Consider the following 16,556-nt stretch of genomic DNA (forward strand, 5'->3'; position numbering starts at 1 on the left):
GCCCAGTGTAGACAGGGAAAGCCTCAATCAGCTGGGATGAGCTGCACCAGCACAAACCCCAGGCCTGCCTGCATTAGAGCCCCATCCTTACGGGTGGGGACAAGAGAGGGAGTCAGGCAGGGGCGGGGAGAGAGAGCAGGAAGGGAGAATCAAACCCTCCCCCCCCCCACTCCCTCCCTGGCAAGCCCAGAGCAGCATCAGCTCCCCAGTCTCCGCTCAGCCTGCAGAAACAGTGGCAGCAGCAAGGCTACCAGCTACAGAGCTGCCTCCCCTCCCCCTGCCCCAAGCCCCCTGGGAGTGGAAAAGGCAACAGTCAAAAGTACCTGCTTCTGGCAGGCACCTAGTGTCTGTTCATAGGCTAGAACTGCTCCGCAGCACCCCCTGCTGGCCAAACACAGCACTGCAGGCGGCACACCCCTGCCTCAGTTTCCTTCCCTCAGAGTCCCCACTAACTCTACACACTCACGCTGGAGATGCGGCTTAACCCTCCAGCCAAGTCACAAACCAAGTTACCCTGGAAGGGGTTAACAAAAGCCAGTTAAACAAGTCCCAGTAAACAAGCAGCTTCTTCTGCCCCTCAGGCCTCTTCTCCTGGCCCTGTTCCCAGCCCCTTTCTGGGCTACCTCTGAGGGTCTTTCTGGCTGCAGGAGATAGACCCCAACCTGGTCCCCCTGGAGCACCACTCTCAGCCCCTGCTGGACCTTGGACAATCTCTGTTCCGGTACAGAGCCCTGCACCCCAGGCTGGTCCCTTCCAGAGAGCCCAGCCTCCTGCAGACCCCAGCTCAGAGCCTTCCACAGACCAAGCCTGTCTGGCCACTCTCAGCCTTTTTATAAGGCCCGGGCGTCTATCACGTTATCACCTGACCCTCTTAGTCCCACCCCCTCAGGCTGAGAAGCAGCTAATTAATAATGGCACAGGTGGGGTGGTCCCATTTCCCTTTGATGGGGCCAATCAGTCTGTGACAGTCTACAGTGTGGCCAACCCCGCCCATTCCAAAATCACGAGATTGGCTTAAAAACCATGAGATTTTTAATTTGGGGCTTTGAGCTGCCCCAGTACACTCAGTTCATCATCTTAGGCTTTTCTCCCCCACCACAAAGGCTTGAGGGCTGCTTTTCTCTTTAAATGAAAGCTGAGGTTCCCTAACAAAATCACGTGACTCCAGGAGCCGGGGCTTGAGGGAAAGCAACAGATCTCATGAGACCATGATAGGCTGGCCACACTCTGTGTGTCGCAGCCTCCTGCAGGCTGCTGTAATCTGAGCCAGGGGATCTCAGCTTAGCAGCCAGCAGCCCCGAGATCAAAGGAAGCTGAAACTGCATGAAGGGTCTGGTCTACTGTCCTTACTTGAAAACCACACATTTGTGCAAAAAGTTTAGAAATTTCAAAGTTGTTTCAAACCCTCCAAAATGGACCCTCTTTCTTTGGGGGGATGCAGTGGGGGTTGTTGTTTTTTAAACATTTCCCCACAAAAAATTGAAATCCAAGATTTTATTGAACTTTTCCTCAAACATGTTACAGAAAAGCTAGATAGGGGCTATGCTTGGGAACGGGTGGATAAATGGATCTAGAAAGTGCCTATGGGGATGGACGGGGAAACAGCTCACACGGAGAGAGAACATGTGCTTTTCTCAGTTCCCCCTTGTGCCATGTGCTTGCACTGAGCTGTAACCATCACCCACAAACTGGGCACAATTTGGGGGTCTCCCCACCCCAGCCTGGCAGTGAGTCTCCCATAGAGCACAGACAGGGGTGGGCTGGAGGGAGTTATGGGAGAGCTGAATCGTGCACTCCAGGGAACACATCTGGGGTTAGATTTTCAGAACCGAGCTCAGCTCCCAGGTAAGCACCAGATTTTCAAAAGCAGTGGGAGCGTAAAATAAACCCTCTTCTTCCTCCCTCCTCTCCTATAAATCCTGTGGGGTGTGGGTGGGTGACTGCTCCCCCCTGACAGCTCCATCTACCCTAAGTGAGCTCACTTGGATTGTTTCCTACAAATCAATCCCAATATTTTTCCCCATGTTTCTTTCAAAAATGCCCTGGGAGCTACAGGCCAAGACTTTCCACCCAGACTGGTGATTTGGGGCTCCAGCTTTTGATGTGTGTCTCCAGCTGCTGGGCCCCCAGAATCACCAGTCACAGCTGGAAAACAAGGCCCCTGAGCTCTGCTGCTGGGTGTAAATGCGCCCTGGGAAGGAATAAAAACCATCTCTTACCTGCCTCAGCCAGGCCACGACGGGGAGCGTCTCCTGCATGTTATATCCCAAAGCAAGCAGCCTGGATGGCCACATGTCTCAGCGCGCAGGAAGCCGCCCACCCCAGCATGGTAAGGAAGCACACTCATCTCTGTATTACTAGCTGGGTGTTTCTTCTGCATCATCCACCAATACAGCAGGCTCAGAGCACATGGGCTCTTCTCATTGGCTGCCTGAGCTTTGAATCTCCCTCCAAACACATTGCCTGCAGCCTCCTCTTTCCTGCCTGGGTGCTTCTGCGGCTGGCAGGGTGAAATTCACCCGGGCTCGGATCCTCCCCTGGTGTAAATTGGTGTCGCTCCGTTAGATAGGGTGACCAGATGTCCCAATTTTATAGGGACAGTCCCGACTTTTGGGTCTTGTTCTTATATAGGCTCCTATTTTACCCCCCAACCCCCATCCCGATTTTTCGCATTTGCTGTCCAGTCACCTTACCATTAGAATCTGTCCCAAGAGCTTTCGTTCAGTCTTTGGCCTGGGGAGTGAATTACAGTGACAGTCTAGCCAGGAAGGTTTGACTATGAGCCGAGATCCGCAGGGCCGAACGGAGCTAACCTCACATGTACAAGTCGCTGCAGAAGCGGCTTTAGTGGCATGATGGGTCCTGGTGCTTTGGGGCAGGGACCATCCTTGTATTGAGTTTGTACAGCACCTAGTGCAACAGGAGTCTGGGATGTGCTTAAAGCACTCACCTAGGCTCTAGCAAAGCTGGGTTCAAATCCCCCCTCTGCCAGACACAAAGCAGTGATTTGAATCCACATCTCCCAGATGGCAGCCCTAACTACAGGAGTTTGTTTCTCTCTCTCTGTCCCCCCATCCCAATGCCTAAATTAAAGAGCCTTGACATGCCGAGCTCCATTCAAAACAGCAGAATTGTTGTCCCGAACAAAGCATTTCCCAGGCCAGATCCTTGCTTCTGCCCCTGGCTCCTTTGCGGCGCTCCAGCAGCATTAAAAAGGGGCGGAGGGGGCTGGTGGGGATTCCCTGATGTAGAGGAATCACCAGGTGACAGAAGGCCGACCTAGCTAGCTGTGCGCCACCTGCTCCTCTCCGAGATGGAGGGGACACCCAGGAACATAGTTGGAGTTGATCGCACTCTGGTGATCCCTGGCCAGTGTCACGATCCACAGTGCCTGTTTTAGCTGGCGTAATTTAGAGCAGCCCAGAGGCTGCTCTGAGTTATGCCATGGCTGAACCAGTCCCCTGGACAGTCCCAGCAATGGGGAAGCTAAAAGCCTGCTTAGCGACCTTCCTTCCACTCCCGACTTCAACCCCAACCCTGCATCCTGGATCTGGTGTTTTCAGCCTCAGAGATAACCAAGCTACGCAACCACTTTGTTCATTAACCCCTAACCCTCTCAACCCCAGTAGAGCAACAGCTCCCATTAACCAAGCGTAGCTGCCAGGGCAGCTTTGTCGTTTTGTGCCATCGCTTTGTTGGACACCCATGAGCTGGTTCTCAGAACCCGGCCCTTTCTGCAGTACCCCAGAACAGGCCTGTGACATCCTGTGGCGAGCCCTGGAGGCACTAACGCGAGACCACATCCTTGGTTCCTGAGAGAGTGACCGTTACATCAGGTGCATTTCAGACAAGCCCAGCCTTGCGCTGTGTGCTTGGTAAACACCCGGCGCTTTCCTTGCCACCAGGACACCAGCTGGGATGAGGAGAAATTTCTTTGCCTTTCCAAAGCTCAGGCAGGGGCTACAGTTTGAGGTGTGACTAACTCTCACGCGGCACGGGGACCTGTGGCCCAGGGAAATGATCGCCGGCGCCGCCGTGTTTCTGTTCTCTGCCTTCCTTGGTGAGTACGGACTGTCTCAAGCCCTGGCTGGACGGGCTCCATCCATGCTTTTGTCAAAGGCTGTAGTGAGGTTAAGGTGAACGAGAAGGGAGGAGGAGGAACAGCTTGTAGCAAAGAGCGGGGTGGTTTGTTACATCAGAGAACAGCGATTTCTATGCTACAACTGAGACTGAACCTCTGTCATGGGTTATTCTGACCCAGAAGGGCCCAATATGGACATCTAGTCTGACCTGCTGTATAACCCAGGCCAGACGCGCTCACCCGGGGATTCCTGCATCCAGCCCATAGCTTGTGGTGGAGCTAGAGCGTATCTTTTAGAAAGACTGATCCAGCCTCGACATGAAGACTGTGAGTGCTGAAGAGTCCATCTCGCAGGAGCGGTTAATCCTCCTCACTATTCAACGCTGGTCTAGTTAAAACAGTCCAACCCCTCTGGCGTGGATGCAGTTATAGCGGTAGAAGTGTGTTTATACTGGTAGAGCTTCGTCCCATACGGGAAGGGGAATGAGTTATACTGGTACAAGGTGCCTTTATACTGGTATAGCTGCAGCCACATTAGGGGCGGTACTGTTATAAAAAGCACATCCGTAACCAACGTAATTATATTGGCCCCAAATCTATGTGCAGACCAGGTCTAACTTCATCGGTGACCATAAATACTGGTAGATTACTTGTCATTAGAGCCAGTCAGAAAATAGAAATAAATGCGGCTTGACACATTTTGCTTCTTTTGAAATTATTTGCAGAAATTTTCATTTTTCCAACCAACAAAATGGAAATGAAACCGATATTTTTGGCTGGTTTCGTTTTCAACGTTTAAAAAACGTCGTTTCGTTTCGGTGTTTGGAAAAGGAAATAATGTTTTGTAAGAGGTTGGTTGGTCCCACTCCCCCCCCCCCCCCGTTTTCCCCTCTCCTTTTTTCTGGTGGGATAAGTTTCAGTAACAAAGAGAGATACGTCTGCAGTGGGAGGTGGGGGGTGGATATAACTATATGTCCTTTTAAAAACTGTTTTGTCCTTCTTTTCCAATGGCAAAAAGCTAAGAAAGGGAGAAGAACTGACATCAAAACAGAGAGAAAAACCCCATTTAATATCAATTGCTCTCCCTTGCAAGGAGAAGGCTCATGCACATTGGTAGGGAGCAGAGGCTGGGCTGTACCCACTCCGGAGAGAAACACGTTCCTTAAGGGTCCAGGGATTGCTGAGCTGGGACCTTTGCCAGCATTTTAAATCCGCTTTATAGAATTCGTGATTCTTTCTCTGTTCTATAGGTGCCTCCTCCACTCTCTTGCTAGCCATTCCGGAGAATCCAGTCCACGCCATCACCAACCAGACAGCTGTCCTGCCCGTCTCCCTGCGATTCTCCACCCCGCCGGGGGAATTCTTCCACCTCAAATGGGATTTCCTCTCAGGCCACCGCCCCGTCTTAGCCTACGTGCTGACCAAGTGCAGCGGCGGCGCCCCCGAGTGGTGGCAGCGCTCCTGCCAGCGCAGCGTGAAGGTGGCAGAGGAATATCAGCAGCAGGCAAACGTCTCTCTGCAGAGCGGTTCCCTGGTGATCCAGCGTGTGCAGCCCGCGGACGCCGGGACGTACCAGATAACAGTGCGAGGCCTGGACGTGTTTGTCACGGCAGAGGTGAACCTGACAGTGACTGAAGGTAACAGACACAGAGAGGAGGATGGACAGCCGGGGAACCCCCCCTTAGTGGAAGCTGGCCCCAGCCCCGCCCCTTCCCCCCAAGATCCTGCCCCCCACGGCCAGAGGAGCCGCAGCCCTCCTACCTCGAGCCGCCAGCCAGCCCTCCCCAGCCGGCCCAAGCCCCAGGCTCCTGCTGCCCCTGGAGAGGAGTCTCCATGTGGTGAGAGCACATCTAGATTGGGGGAGTGTGGGACTGGGGCGGGGGAAAGGCACAGATGGGAGAGATCAGCCCAAGGAAGGCAGAATGGTTTGTTCCAGGGACTTCTCCTGGCCCAGAGAGCCCACTCCGCTCCTTTGCGCTTTTCATGGAATCTAGGACATGCAAACCCTGCTCGGGAGCCGGGGAGCCTGGATTTCAAAAATTCCAATTTGGAATCCTAGACACAGCTCCAGGCGCTCGCTCTGTAGCCTACAGGTATTGCAGGGAATATGTCAGATTCATAGATTCCACGGCCAGCAGGGACCATCGTGATCCTCCAGTCTGACCTCTCATATAACACAGGCCAGAGAATGTCCCTGAATTAATTACTGCTTCAAGCCCACTTGCTGTGGTGGAGCGAGAGCACATCTTTTAGCAAAACATCCGATTGTCCTTCAAAAAGGTCCGGTGATGGAGGATCCACCATGACCCTTGGTCAATTGTTCCGATAGTTAATTACCTTCCGTATTAAAAACGTTCACCTTGTTTGCCAGAAACTGGGAAGAGGCGACAGAGGATGGATCAGTTGATGATCCCCTGTTCTGTTCATTCCCTCTGAAGCACCTGGCACTGGCCACTGTCAGAAGATAAGATACTGGGCTAGATGGACCTTTGGTGTGACCCAGTATGGGCAGTTTTATGTTCTTATTTCTAGTCTGCATTTGTCTAGCTTCACTTTCCAGCCATTGGATCGTGTTGTATCTTTAAGGTCTGCTAGATTGAAGAGCCGTCTGTTGTCAGATTTTAGTTCCCAGCGTAGCTACTCATCACAGACAATGGGCAAATCACCCTTAACTTTCTCCTCAATAAACTAAACAGTCTGAGCACCTTGAGTCTCTCACTACAAGACCTTTTCTAATCCTTGAATCATTTCATTTTCTGGGCACTCCAGAAGCTGTTTTCGCATGCTGAGACCAAGCAGGGTTGAGCTGGCTCAACACTACAGCCGCTCAAACAATAAAAACCACAACAAATTTCAAAATGTCAGAGTTGTTTTTATTTTGAAGTGTTTGAAACTGTTTGAAAATTTTTAAAAGTCATAATATTTTCAGTCTACTTATTTTTATTTTTTTCTTGCAAACCTTGACCTGGCTAGAGACATTTTTCACTTCCTCAAAACAGTTTGTTTTTTTAATGAGAAAGAAAGTGGAAAATCTGGAGCACAGGAAGGCAGCAGCGGAAGGGTGAGCATTCGCTGTCCCACCACATCCCCTCTAGCTTGAGCCCGGGTTTATCATGATACAAGCCCTGATCTAAAACCCAATGAAAGTCTTTCCACTGACATTAAAGTGTGTGAGGTGCCCCAATACTACAGCAATGGGGACCATGTGAGTAGGACGGAGACAGCCAGATGTCAGTGGGATTTGGATCAGGCCTACAGAGAAGTCGGTTTCTCAGATGCCCCGTCTGCCTCTCTCAGCAGCTGCACCAACGAACTCGGGAAGAGTGAACGGAGCCAGATTCAGCCTGGTGCCCAACACCGTCCGCCTTGGCTTAGCCGGCCTGGTTCTCTGCGTCTTGGGGCTGATTGTGGGAGAGGTGAGTGATCCCTGCTGCTGTGGCTGCCTCTGGAGGGTCTGGGGAAAGGACTGGGTCTCATGCATGAACCACGCCAGCTCTGCGTATTGCCCGTTAGGGTGTGTGGACCAGATCCTCCAGTGGAGTAAACTGGTGTCGGGTTAAATCCGGCTTTGCAAGGCCCGGAATGCAAATAGTCAGTGAAACTCCATTTCTGCAACCTGATCAGTGCATCCTTGGTCTCGGCTTCCTCCATAACTGCTCTTTGGTGCTTGGTGGTAGATCCTGAGGGGAGATGCACTTTGGAAATTAGACAGGAGGGTGCGTGTGTGAGGGAAGAGAGAGCTAGATTTGAGGGGTGGGGGCTCTGCCATGGCTGTCACAGAGGTGGGGAACAGTGTTAATTTTTTTAAAAACAAACATTTTTTCACAATTTCCTACAACAAATAAGAGGCATTTTTTCACCCAGATCCTCCCCCCATGAGTGGCGTGGGACCAGGCTGATACACCCGTGCAGCACATGATTTTGTTAAGATCCTTTCATGGGCCACAGTCCACCTTCTCCTTCCAAGTGTTGAAAAATCCCATTATGCAGTGGGAACTGGCTGAGGCATGGCTGGCTGTTCTGGTTTGCCACCTTTCTGCTCTGAGATGGGTGTGGTGGGTAAGATGCGGGGAGTCAAAAGTACCTAATCGCTTTCTCCTCTCCTCCCAGGCAGTTTACAAGCCAGCCGGCTGCTCCCCGCACCACCTGGAGGAAAGCCAAGAGCCAAGAGATGAGCTGGAGACTCTGGACTGAGCCTCCACACGCCTGGATCTGCAGCGCTGAAAATCCCCCAGCCGTCTAGTCTTGTGTCCTGTGGCAACGCAGGATGCTTCTGAAGAAAGCAAAACACCCCCACCCTGCCACACCCTGGGTGCCGGTACTTGGCAAGGGCTGCACCAGAGCGCGGTGTTTGGTCACCCGCACGGCACTAGCACAGCCTGGCAGAACGACCACTGGGCCCCATCAGAGTTTTCATTCAGCAGCAATGTAGCCTAGTGGCTGGAGCACTAGCCTGGCCCTGCCCTGAGGAGACCTGGGTTCCGTTCTGCCGCCAGCCTGCTGGTGACCGTAGCCAAGTCCCGGCCCTGCCCAGTGCCTCAGTTTCCCCATTGGTTACAATGATGCCAACTTGCTTTGTGAAGCGCTTTGAGATGTGCTGATGAAGACAACCAGATTATTAATTATTATTATTATTTTAGCTCTTTCCCACGAGGTCAGATACGACCCCGGCTCTGGAGGGGCGCCCCTCTATTGACAGAAGAACTCCGGACCAGGTTTACAAGGGCCCAGCACTCACCACTGGGGCTGGAGTTTTCAGTTCCCAATTAGGCACTTACATAAGTGGGCCAAGATTTTCCAAAGGTCTCAGTGCCCATCATGCACCCAACGCGCTGAGCCCTTTAGATGCTCTTGCCCTGATGGAGGGAGCCGAGCCCTTCTGACAGTTCCAGCCCTCTGCAGGTGACAGCTGCTTAAATGGGTCAGGTTCTACCTACTGGTGAAAGAGAACTCTTCACCTCTGCCCACTGCACAAATATTGTCAATGGTGCTAAAGATCCAGCTTAGGGTTGCCAGTTTTGGTTGGACATGTTCCTGGAGCTTTCATCCCCTGACGTAATCTTTAATTAAAGATAGCTCTTTAATTTCCTGGAGACTCCAGGACAATCCTGCAGGGTTGGCAACCCTAATCCACTCCTGCAGCAGTGAGTTCCACAGGTTGTCTAAATGTTGCTCAAAGTAGTTCCTTGTGGAGGTTCCAAATTAATGGCCCATTCTTTTCATCTGCTTATCAGCACTGGAGACAAGAGCCTTTCCAGGCTGTAATCCAGTGGTTCTCTCAACCTTTCCAGACCACTGTACCCCTTTCAGGAGGCTGATTTGTCTTGCGTACCTCCAGGTTTAATCTCACTTAAAAACAACTTGCTTACAAAATCAGACATAAAAATACAAAAGTGTCACAGCCACACTATGACTGAAAAAAATGCTGACTTTCTCATTTACCATTTAATTATAAAATAAATCAATTGGAATATAAATACCATACTTACATGTCAATGTACATTGTATGGAGAGCCGTATAAACAAGTCATTGTCAGTAAGAGCTTTTAGTTGTACTGACTTCGCTAGTGCTTTTTATGTAGCTTGTTGTAATATCTAGATGAGTGGATGTACCCCCTGGAAGAGCTCTGCGTACCCCAGGGGGATGCGTATTCCTGGTTGAGAGCCACTGCCGTAATCATACCAATAAAGATTCTACCATCTGCCCCACCACTAAGGGGCAGTGTCTCTCCATTCTGTACACCTTCACTGGCACCCAACATAAAAACGAGAGACCTGATTCTCCATAGCCCGGCGGTTGGTGCAGCCATTTACACCGAGCTGCCTTGAAGAGCAAGTGGAATGGAGCCGATTCCTTTTTGTCCTACAGAGACTGGGACATGGAGAACAATTGATCACTGGCCTCTTTATAGCAGCCCTTCACATATTTGAAAATCGATCATGCCCCTTTCCTGGACCCACCCTCGTCCTCTCCGGGCACTAAGACCTGGGCCATGCTAGAAAATTAGGTCAATTGCACTAGCTGGTCACTAGTGGGTGAAAAATCCACACACCTGAGCAACGTAGCTAAGCCAACCCAAGTTCCCCCGTGAACAGCTACCACTTCTCAGGCAGGTGGACAGGCAGTGTCTACACTGAAGTGGCTACAGCGGTGGTGGGGTAACCTTTTAAGTGCAGACTGGCCCTACAGTCGAAATGCATATGCAAAGGTGAGCAGTTCATGCTGTGCGAGCATTCAGAGGTCAGGGCCATACCAATCTTTTAGTGAAGCTTTTAGTTGGTTTAAAAAAGGAATTTGCCCAGACAGGCTGATCTCCTACGAATATTTTAGTTTGTTTTACACCAGCTGAAGTTAGGGAGGGAGAGAACGAACCTGTCTGTTACAACTCCATTTTGTTCTTGTTCTCCTCTGTGGCCGCCCCTCCCTGGCTGTTAAGTTGTTTACCAGGGCCTCTGCCCTTCTCAAAGGGAGGGCCCCTTACGTTGTTTAACAAGAGCCATTGCCCTTCTCAAAGGGATGGCCACTCATGCTAAGTGGGACCACTGCCCTGTTCAAAGGGTTAGTCCTGTTATCACCTTGTTAAAACCTGGGCTTGGTGTAGGGTGGGCTCTGTCCAGAGCTGCAAGACCTGTTGTGTTTTTAAGATCCTGGGCATGAGTCATACCTCTGGACTCAGGACTAGTCCAAACATGCCTCTGGGGCTACCTGCAGTTTTTCCCTGCCTGCTCTCCTCCCTGTAAGAAGGGGAACCAATCAGAGTTACTGACGGGAAGCTGCCAGGGTTTGCCTTTATAAACAGACATTTTCTGAACAGACTCCAGAAAGGTTCTTGCATTGCTGCCTGGTCTGATCAACCAGGGGTTCTGGGGGTCCTTTCTCCACTCTCGTTTTATTTTTGAGCGTAACCCCGTTTTTGAACCCCCCCCCCCCCCACGAAGAACGAATTGCTGCCTGAGAGATCTCCTGATTATCAAGACTGTACCGAGCCTTCTGATGTTCTTGCTGCTGCTGCCTCTGCTGCTGCCTTGTGGGATGGTAAGAATCCCTCTGTGAAACTTTCTATACTTTTATTTTATTATTTTAGCTGCTGGCTCTGTCTCCCCAGCACACAGACTCAAGCTAAACCTTGGTCTGTGTTTTAAAACCTCTCTCTTAAACTCTGTGGCACTCTGCCACTAAAAGTAAGTTGGTGCGCTGCTAAGCTCTGCTCCTGTGGGCTTTTCCCTGGACTCACGGTTTTCAGCTGTATCCACTGCTGCAGCCACCTCCCTTGGCTTCCTTGGGGGCTGCCTTGGGAGCTGTATTCTGGGCACATACCACTCTGCCCTCTGTAACTTCCCCATAGCATAAGGTGCACCATAGATTTTGTTTCTTTAGTTTAATAAATCATAGTTTGTTAAGATTGTAAAGCTTGTAAGTCTCACCTGCCTTGCTATAGTTCGTTGTTTTGTTGCTCCATATAGCTGCTTGTTGCAGTTTGCTTAGAATTGTGATATTTGTTGTTTTGCCTAGTCATTGGTTAAGATAGATTTAAAAAGTCATTGCCTGATTGTATTCTGTACCTGTTTTGTTACTTTGTAGAAGCTGCTTGTCATTTTATATAAGTTTGATTAAGTTAGAGGATAGATAAGGTTCTTGCTGCTCCAATCTCCCCCTCTGAACTTCCCAAACCCCTTGCTGCTTTTTTCCCCTGTGTCTGCATCCCCTCTGAACTTCCCAAACCCCTTGCTGCTTAAACTTCCTAGCCTGCTTGTTCTCTGTGTGTCTGTGTCTCTGTGCTCCTACTGCCAAACCTCAATTGTATTGCTGAAGTCTAGCACAAAACCCCATTGGTTACTTTTTCCTCTCTGATACCCCTCACATTCTGCATTTACACCACTGTGACACATTTCTACCTAAAATTGTTTGTTATTTAACACATTTTATCCATAACTGTTAGTTGGTTATATGCTGCTGTGACACACCTTCTTACATAGAAATCGCTAGCTACCTGTTACATTTATACCTCCGTGTTAACTGATTATCCACTGTATTGTATCCTACTGTGTTGTACCCCACTATTGAAACCCCCTTACTGTTCACCAAAAAGAAACCCCTCCCCAATTGTCTACCTTAACAACCCCATACCCCTCACTATTGAATTTTCCCTGTTTTTGTATTTTCTTAATAAAGTTTATTTTGCACCCCACCCGTGTGGTAATTGCTCCCCAAGATCCCATATACCTGCTGGCAGGGACAGAACCAAGGAGCAAACCCAAACTGAAAAATAGCTTCATGCTCACAGCCCAGAAGCTATTTTTAACTGCAGTTAAAGGAGGTAACTTTGGAGAAGGCACACGGCCTGCTATGAACAAGGAAAAAGGCCCCATCTAACTGCTTCCGTGGCAGCAGCATCCATCTCACCAAGAAGGAAGTTTGCTAACTCAGTTCTTCAATGGAGCAGCCTCAAACTGCACAGTGGCTTGACAGAGGATCCCAGGGGTGTGTGTGGGGGTGTGTGTGCGTGTGCTTTCCAAACTCCCTTTCTGTCCCTGATCAGTTCTGGGAAACTGGAGGGCAGGGTCCCCCATGTCTCCAGAAAATACTTCCTCCCCGCAAACCTCACTGCCCCATTGCTCCTGCAACCACCACCCACCAGGGATCCCCATGAATCTGTGCTCCAGCTGCCCCCCTTTTCCTTCAGCAGAGCTCCCTCCAGCACCCCCTCCTGGGGGATCCCAGTGCAGGGGTCCCCTTCCCCCAGACTCTGCAAAGACTGTGAGCTGGCTGCTCTGCTCCCCACCCCTCAAGAAGGGAAGTTTCCACCCCAGAGGGGGAGCCCCCTCATGGCCCCTTTTCTCAATTCCTACCTGGGGCGGGGGCACTAGAAATCTGTCTCACTCTGGCTCTGCAGCTTGGCCCCGATGGCGTTTTCCCCAGGAACTGCAATCAGAGGGGTTGTTCAGCTTTACAGGGCAGGCTGGAAAATGATTGAATTGGCAGCACTGCATGTAACTAGCTAGTTGACCGCTCGCATGGGCGGCAGGTTTGTGGAAATGGTGGTGGTGCCCAAACTCCACACACACACCCCCCACCTGCCCAAGGATTTGGGAGGGAGTTTGGGTGGGGGAGGAGGTCAGGGGTGCAGGTGCTGGGAGGGAGTTTGGGGATGGGAGGGGGTAGGGGGTGCAGGCTCTGGGAGGGATGAGAGCTCTGTCTGGGGCTGGGAATGGGAGGTTTGGGGTATGGGAGGGGCTCAGGGCTGGGGCAGAGGGTTGGGGTGTGGGGGGTGAGGGCTCTGGCTGAGACTGGGGATGAGGCATTTGGGGTGTTGGAGGGGCTCAGGGCTAGGGTTGAAGGTGTGGTGGGGGGGTGAGAGCTCTGGGGGGGGCAGGGCTGGGGATGGGTGTGGGGTGCAGGCAGGCTGCTCCGGGACAGGGGCCAGAGAGAAGGACTCCCCCCAGCCCTTTTCTTGCCAGCAGCAGCGAGCTCTGGGCAGGGTGATCAGATAGTAAGAATGAAAAATTGGGACAGGGGGTGGTGGGTAATTGGCACCTATATAAGAAAAAAACCCAAATATTGGGACTGTCCCTATAAAATTGGAACATCTGGTCACCCTAGCTCTGGGGGAGGAGCCCCCTTTTCTGCCACCCCCCAACACCACACTCACCCCCACCACTGTCACTGCATGTGCTCCTAGGGCCCCTCTCAGGTCCAGGAATCTCCCTCACCTCGTGCAGGAGTCGGGGGGTGGGGGGATGCTCCGTGCGCCTCCGCCCCTGCTGTTGCCCCTGACTGTAGCCTCACTGGGTCTGAGGGATGGGGCTGCCTCCAGATGGATGGGAGGGCGACGGGGCTGTGCTATTGGAGGCAGGGCGGGCTCCAGGACCCAGCTGACCAATCACGTGCTTGGGGGCGGCACCTTGGGGCGGGGCGGGGTTGTGGGGTTTTTTTGGTTCCTCAGGGCAGCGCTGAGGGGATTTTTTTTTTTGTTTCTGTGCACGGGCGCTGGGGGGCGGGGCTTATGGGGGCGGGGCTTGGGCGGTTCATGGGGTGCTTGGGGGGCGAGGGCTTGGCGCGTCGCTCGGAGGGGGGCGGGGGCTTGGTGCGGGGCGTTGGGGTGGGCGGAGGCTGAGCGCGGCACATTGCTTTAAGGGGGCGGGGCTTCGGGCCGCTTGAGGCTGTGCGGGCGGGACGGCGCTTTGGGTACAAAAATAAGTTAGTGGCTCAGTCAGTTAGCCAGTGACCCCGGTTACCCGGAGGGTATAAAAAGGCCGGTGCAGGGACGCGGCGCTGCTTTGCCGGAGCCTCTGCTCCTGTCCCGCTCCCGGGGCATTTCGCTGTGGGGGCTGCTGACCTGCTCCGCTGAGCGGGGCTGCAGCAGCGGGACCCTCTCCCCGAGCCGGGCAGCTCCCGGCGGGGCAGCCCGTCCCCTCGCTGCTCCCTCTGCCCGCCAGCCGGGTTCGCTCCTAGCCCGCTCCCCGGGGGGCTCCGGGGGACACGAGCCTGGGCGAGCTGCGAGCCGAGCTCCGGGTGCCCGCGGAGCGATCGGGGGCTGCGGGTCTGCGCCGACAGGTGAGGCGGAGCTGGCGTTGTGCACGGACCGGGGAGGGGGGCGAGCAGGGAGCTGGGTGGGTGCATCGATCACACTGGGGAACCGGGGTCTATTGGGGAGGGGGCTGTGCGCTGATCGGGTGGGGAGGGGGTCGGGCGGGGGGTAGTGGGGAGGGGGCTGTGCGCTGATCGGGAGGGGGACGGGGGGGAGGGGGGTGGGGGCTGAGCGCTGAACGTGTGGGGGAGGTGGTCGGGCGGGGGGTAGTGGGGAGGGGGCTGTGCGCGGATCGGGAGGGGGTCGGGGGGGAGGGGGGTGGGGGCTGTGCGCTGATGGGGTGGGGAGGGGGTCGGGAGAGGGGGCTGTGCGATGATCGCGGGGGGAAGTGGGGGAGGGGGCTGTGCGCTGATCGGGAGGGGGTCGGGCGGGGGTAGTAGGGTGGGGGCTGTGCGCTGATTGGGTGGGGAGGGGGGTCTATTGGGTTGGGGGCAAAATAAGTGGTTAAATTGCAGGAGCTGAAGTTTCCTCCTGAGACGAGAACTCCGCTGCCCGGGGAACAAATCACGGGAGCGGATGGTTTTGGGGTGGGAGGGAAAATGACGTTTCTCTGTGCTGAGAAAAGCGTCCCCGTTGTTCCCCTGCTACCCGGGGCAGACTCTGTTTCTTTGCCTTTGAACTCATGGGCAAAAGCGTCCTAATGCCCCCTCTGAACTGCATCCCCACAGCCAGGGGTGGCTCCAGGCACCAGCGCTTGGGGTGTCAAGGGGGGGGGGGCTCTGCAAGTCGCTGCCAGGGCGGCAGGCAGGCTGGCTTGCCTGCAGAGGGTCCGCTGGTCCCCGCTTTGGTGGACCTCCTGCAGGTACAGCTGTGGGAGGTTGGGGGGGGGCAAAATGCCTAGAGCCCCTGGCTGCAACAGCCGCCAGCGCCATTGGGCTCCCCAGTCGCTCTCCTGCCTCGTGCCGCCGCTGGCAGGAGGCTGCCAGGGACCAAGTGCGGACACATTGTGAGGACACATTGCGAGGCACATTGTGAGGACACACCGGCTTAATTTACAAGATCTGGAGCGCTGCCCGGGAGCGTCTGGGGTGGGTGTGACCAATCGGATCCCGCATCCGTGAATAATTTAGTCCAGGTCAGGTGACTCCCAGCGCCCGACTTTAACAGCCACCCCCCCAGCCCGCTCTTGGCAGGAGCAGCTTCACCCCCAGCGCTCGCCGCCTTGCAGTTGCGCCGCGTCCCCTTTTCTTTTTCTAACTTGCTACGTTCTCTCCCCTCCCTCTGGCGGAGGGACGCTAAGACACGCGGTGCCTGGCGAAGTGGAGCGGGCTGGGGCCGGGTTGCTCCGCTTCGCGCTGCTGCCAGGGAGTGTGGGGTCGCTGGGGGAAGAGGTGGAATGGGGGCGGGCTGGGGGCAGAGCAGGGGGGGAGGGTAAGAGGTGGGGCGGAGGGAGTCCCCCCCCCCCGGGACGGCCCTAACCCCTGCAGTGGGCGCAGCCCGTGGGGGGGGGGGGGGGATGTGGCCAGGGCATAGGGTTGGTCAACGGGGCTGGGGCTGCCGCGTATGCAGCACGCAGCTGCCATGGGCACCATGACATTTGGGGCAATGTAGTCCCCACTCAGCTGCTGTGTGCTGCGTATGCCTGGGGATGGCCCTGCATGGGCGAGGTGGTGTCACAGATCCACAGGATGGGAGCTGCACCCCAGCTTTTACCCAGGCTCTTGGAGGGTGCCAGACCCGCAAGGGGTCTCACTGCCTCCTAGCTTGAGCCCCTGGGCTCCAGCCCTTCTGGGTCACACTGACACAGGCTCCTGCTCAGAGACTTTTACTGGCTTCAGGGACCAGTGCCCCAGCCAGTATTTGCAGTGACTAAAGCAGCGTTTTCACAACAGCTGGGTTTGTTATTCGTCTGGCACCCAGCGAAGTCCTTAGCTTAGCAGAGCCAC

The 16,556-nt window shown here is 53.9% G+C and overlaps 1 protein-coding gene across 1 annotated transcript; it reads left to right on the forward strand.

The window, feature by feature from the left end:
• Positions 1 to 4,017: 4,017 nt before the first annotated feature.
• LOC123346610 lies at positions 4,018 to 9,153 on the forward strand. The gene is made up of 4 exons (XM_044984086.1): positions 4,018 to 4,060; positions 5,332 to 5,718; positions 7,379 to 7,497; positions 8,192 to 9,153. The coding sequence occupies exons 1-4, from the start codon at positions 4,018 to 4,020 to the stop codon at positions 8,273 to 8,275; spliced, it is 633 nt and encodes a 210-aa protein (XP_044840021.1). The 3' UTR covers positions 8,276 to 9,153.
• Positions 9,154 to 16,556: the final 7,403 nt, after the last annotated feature.

The sequence above is a fragment of the Mauremys mutica genome, chromosome 12 (genome assembly GCF_020497125.1).
Source record: "Mauremys mutica isolate MM-2020 ecotype Southern chromosome 12, ASM2049712v1, whole genome shotgun sequence".
Taxonomy (NCBI): domain Eukaryota; kingdom Metazoa; phylum Chordata; order Testudines; family Geoemydidae; genus Mauremys; species Mauremys mutica.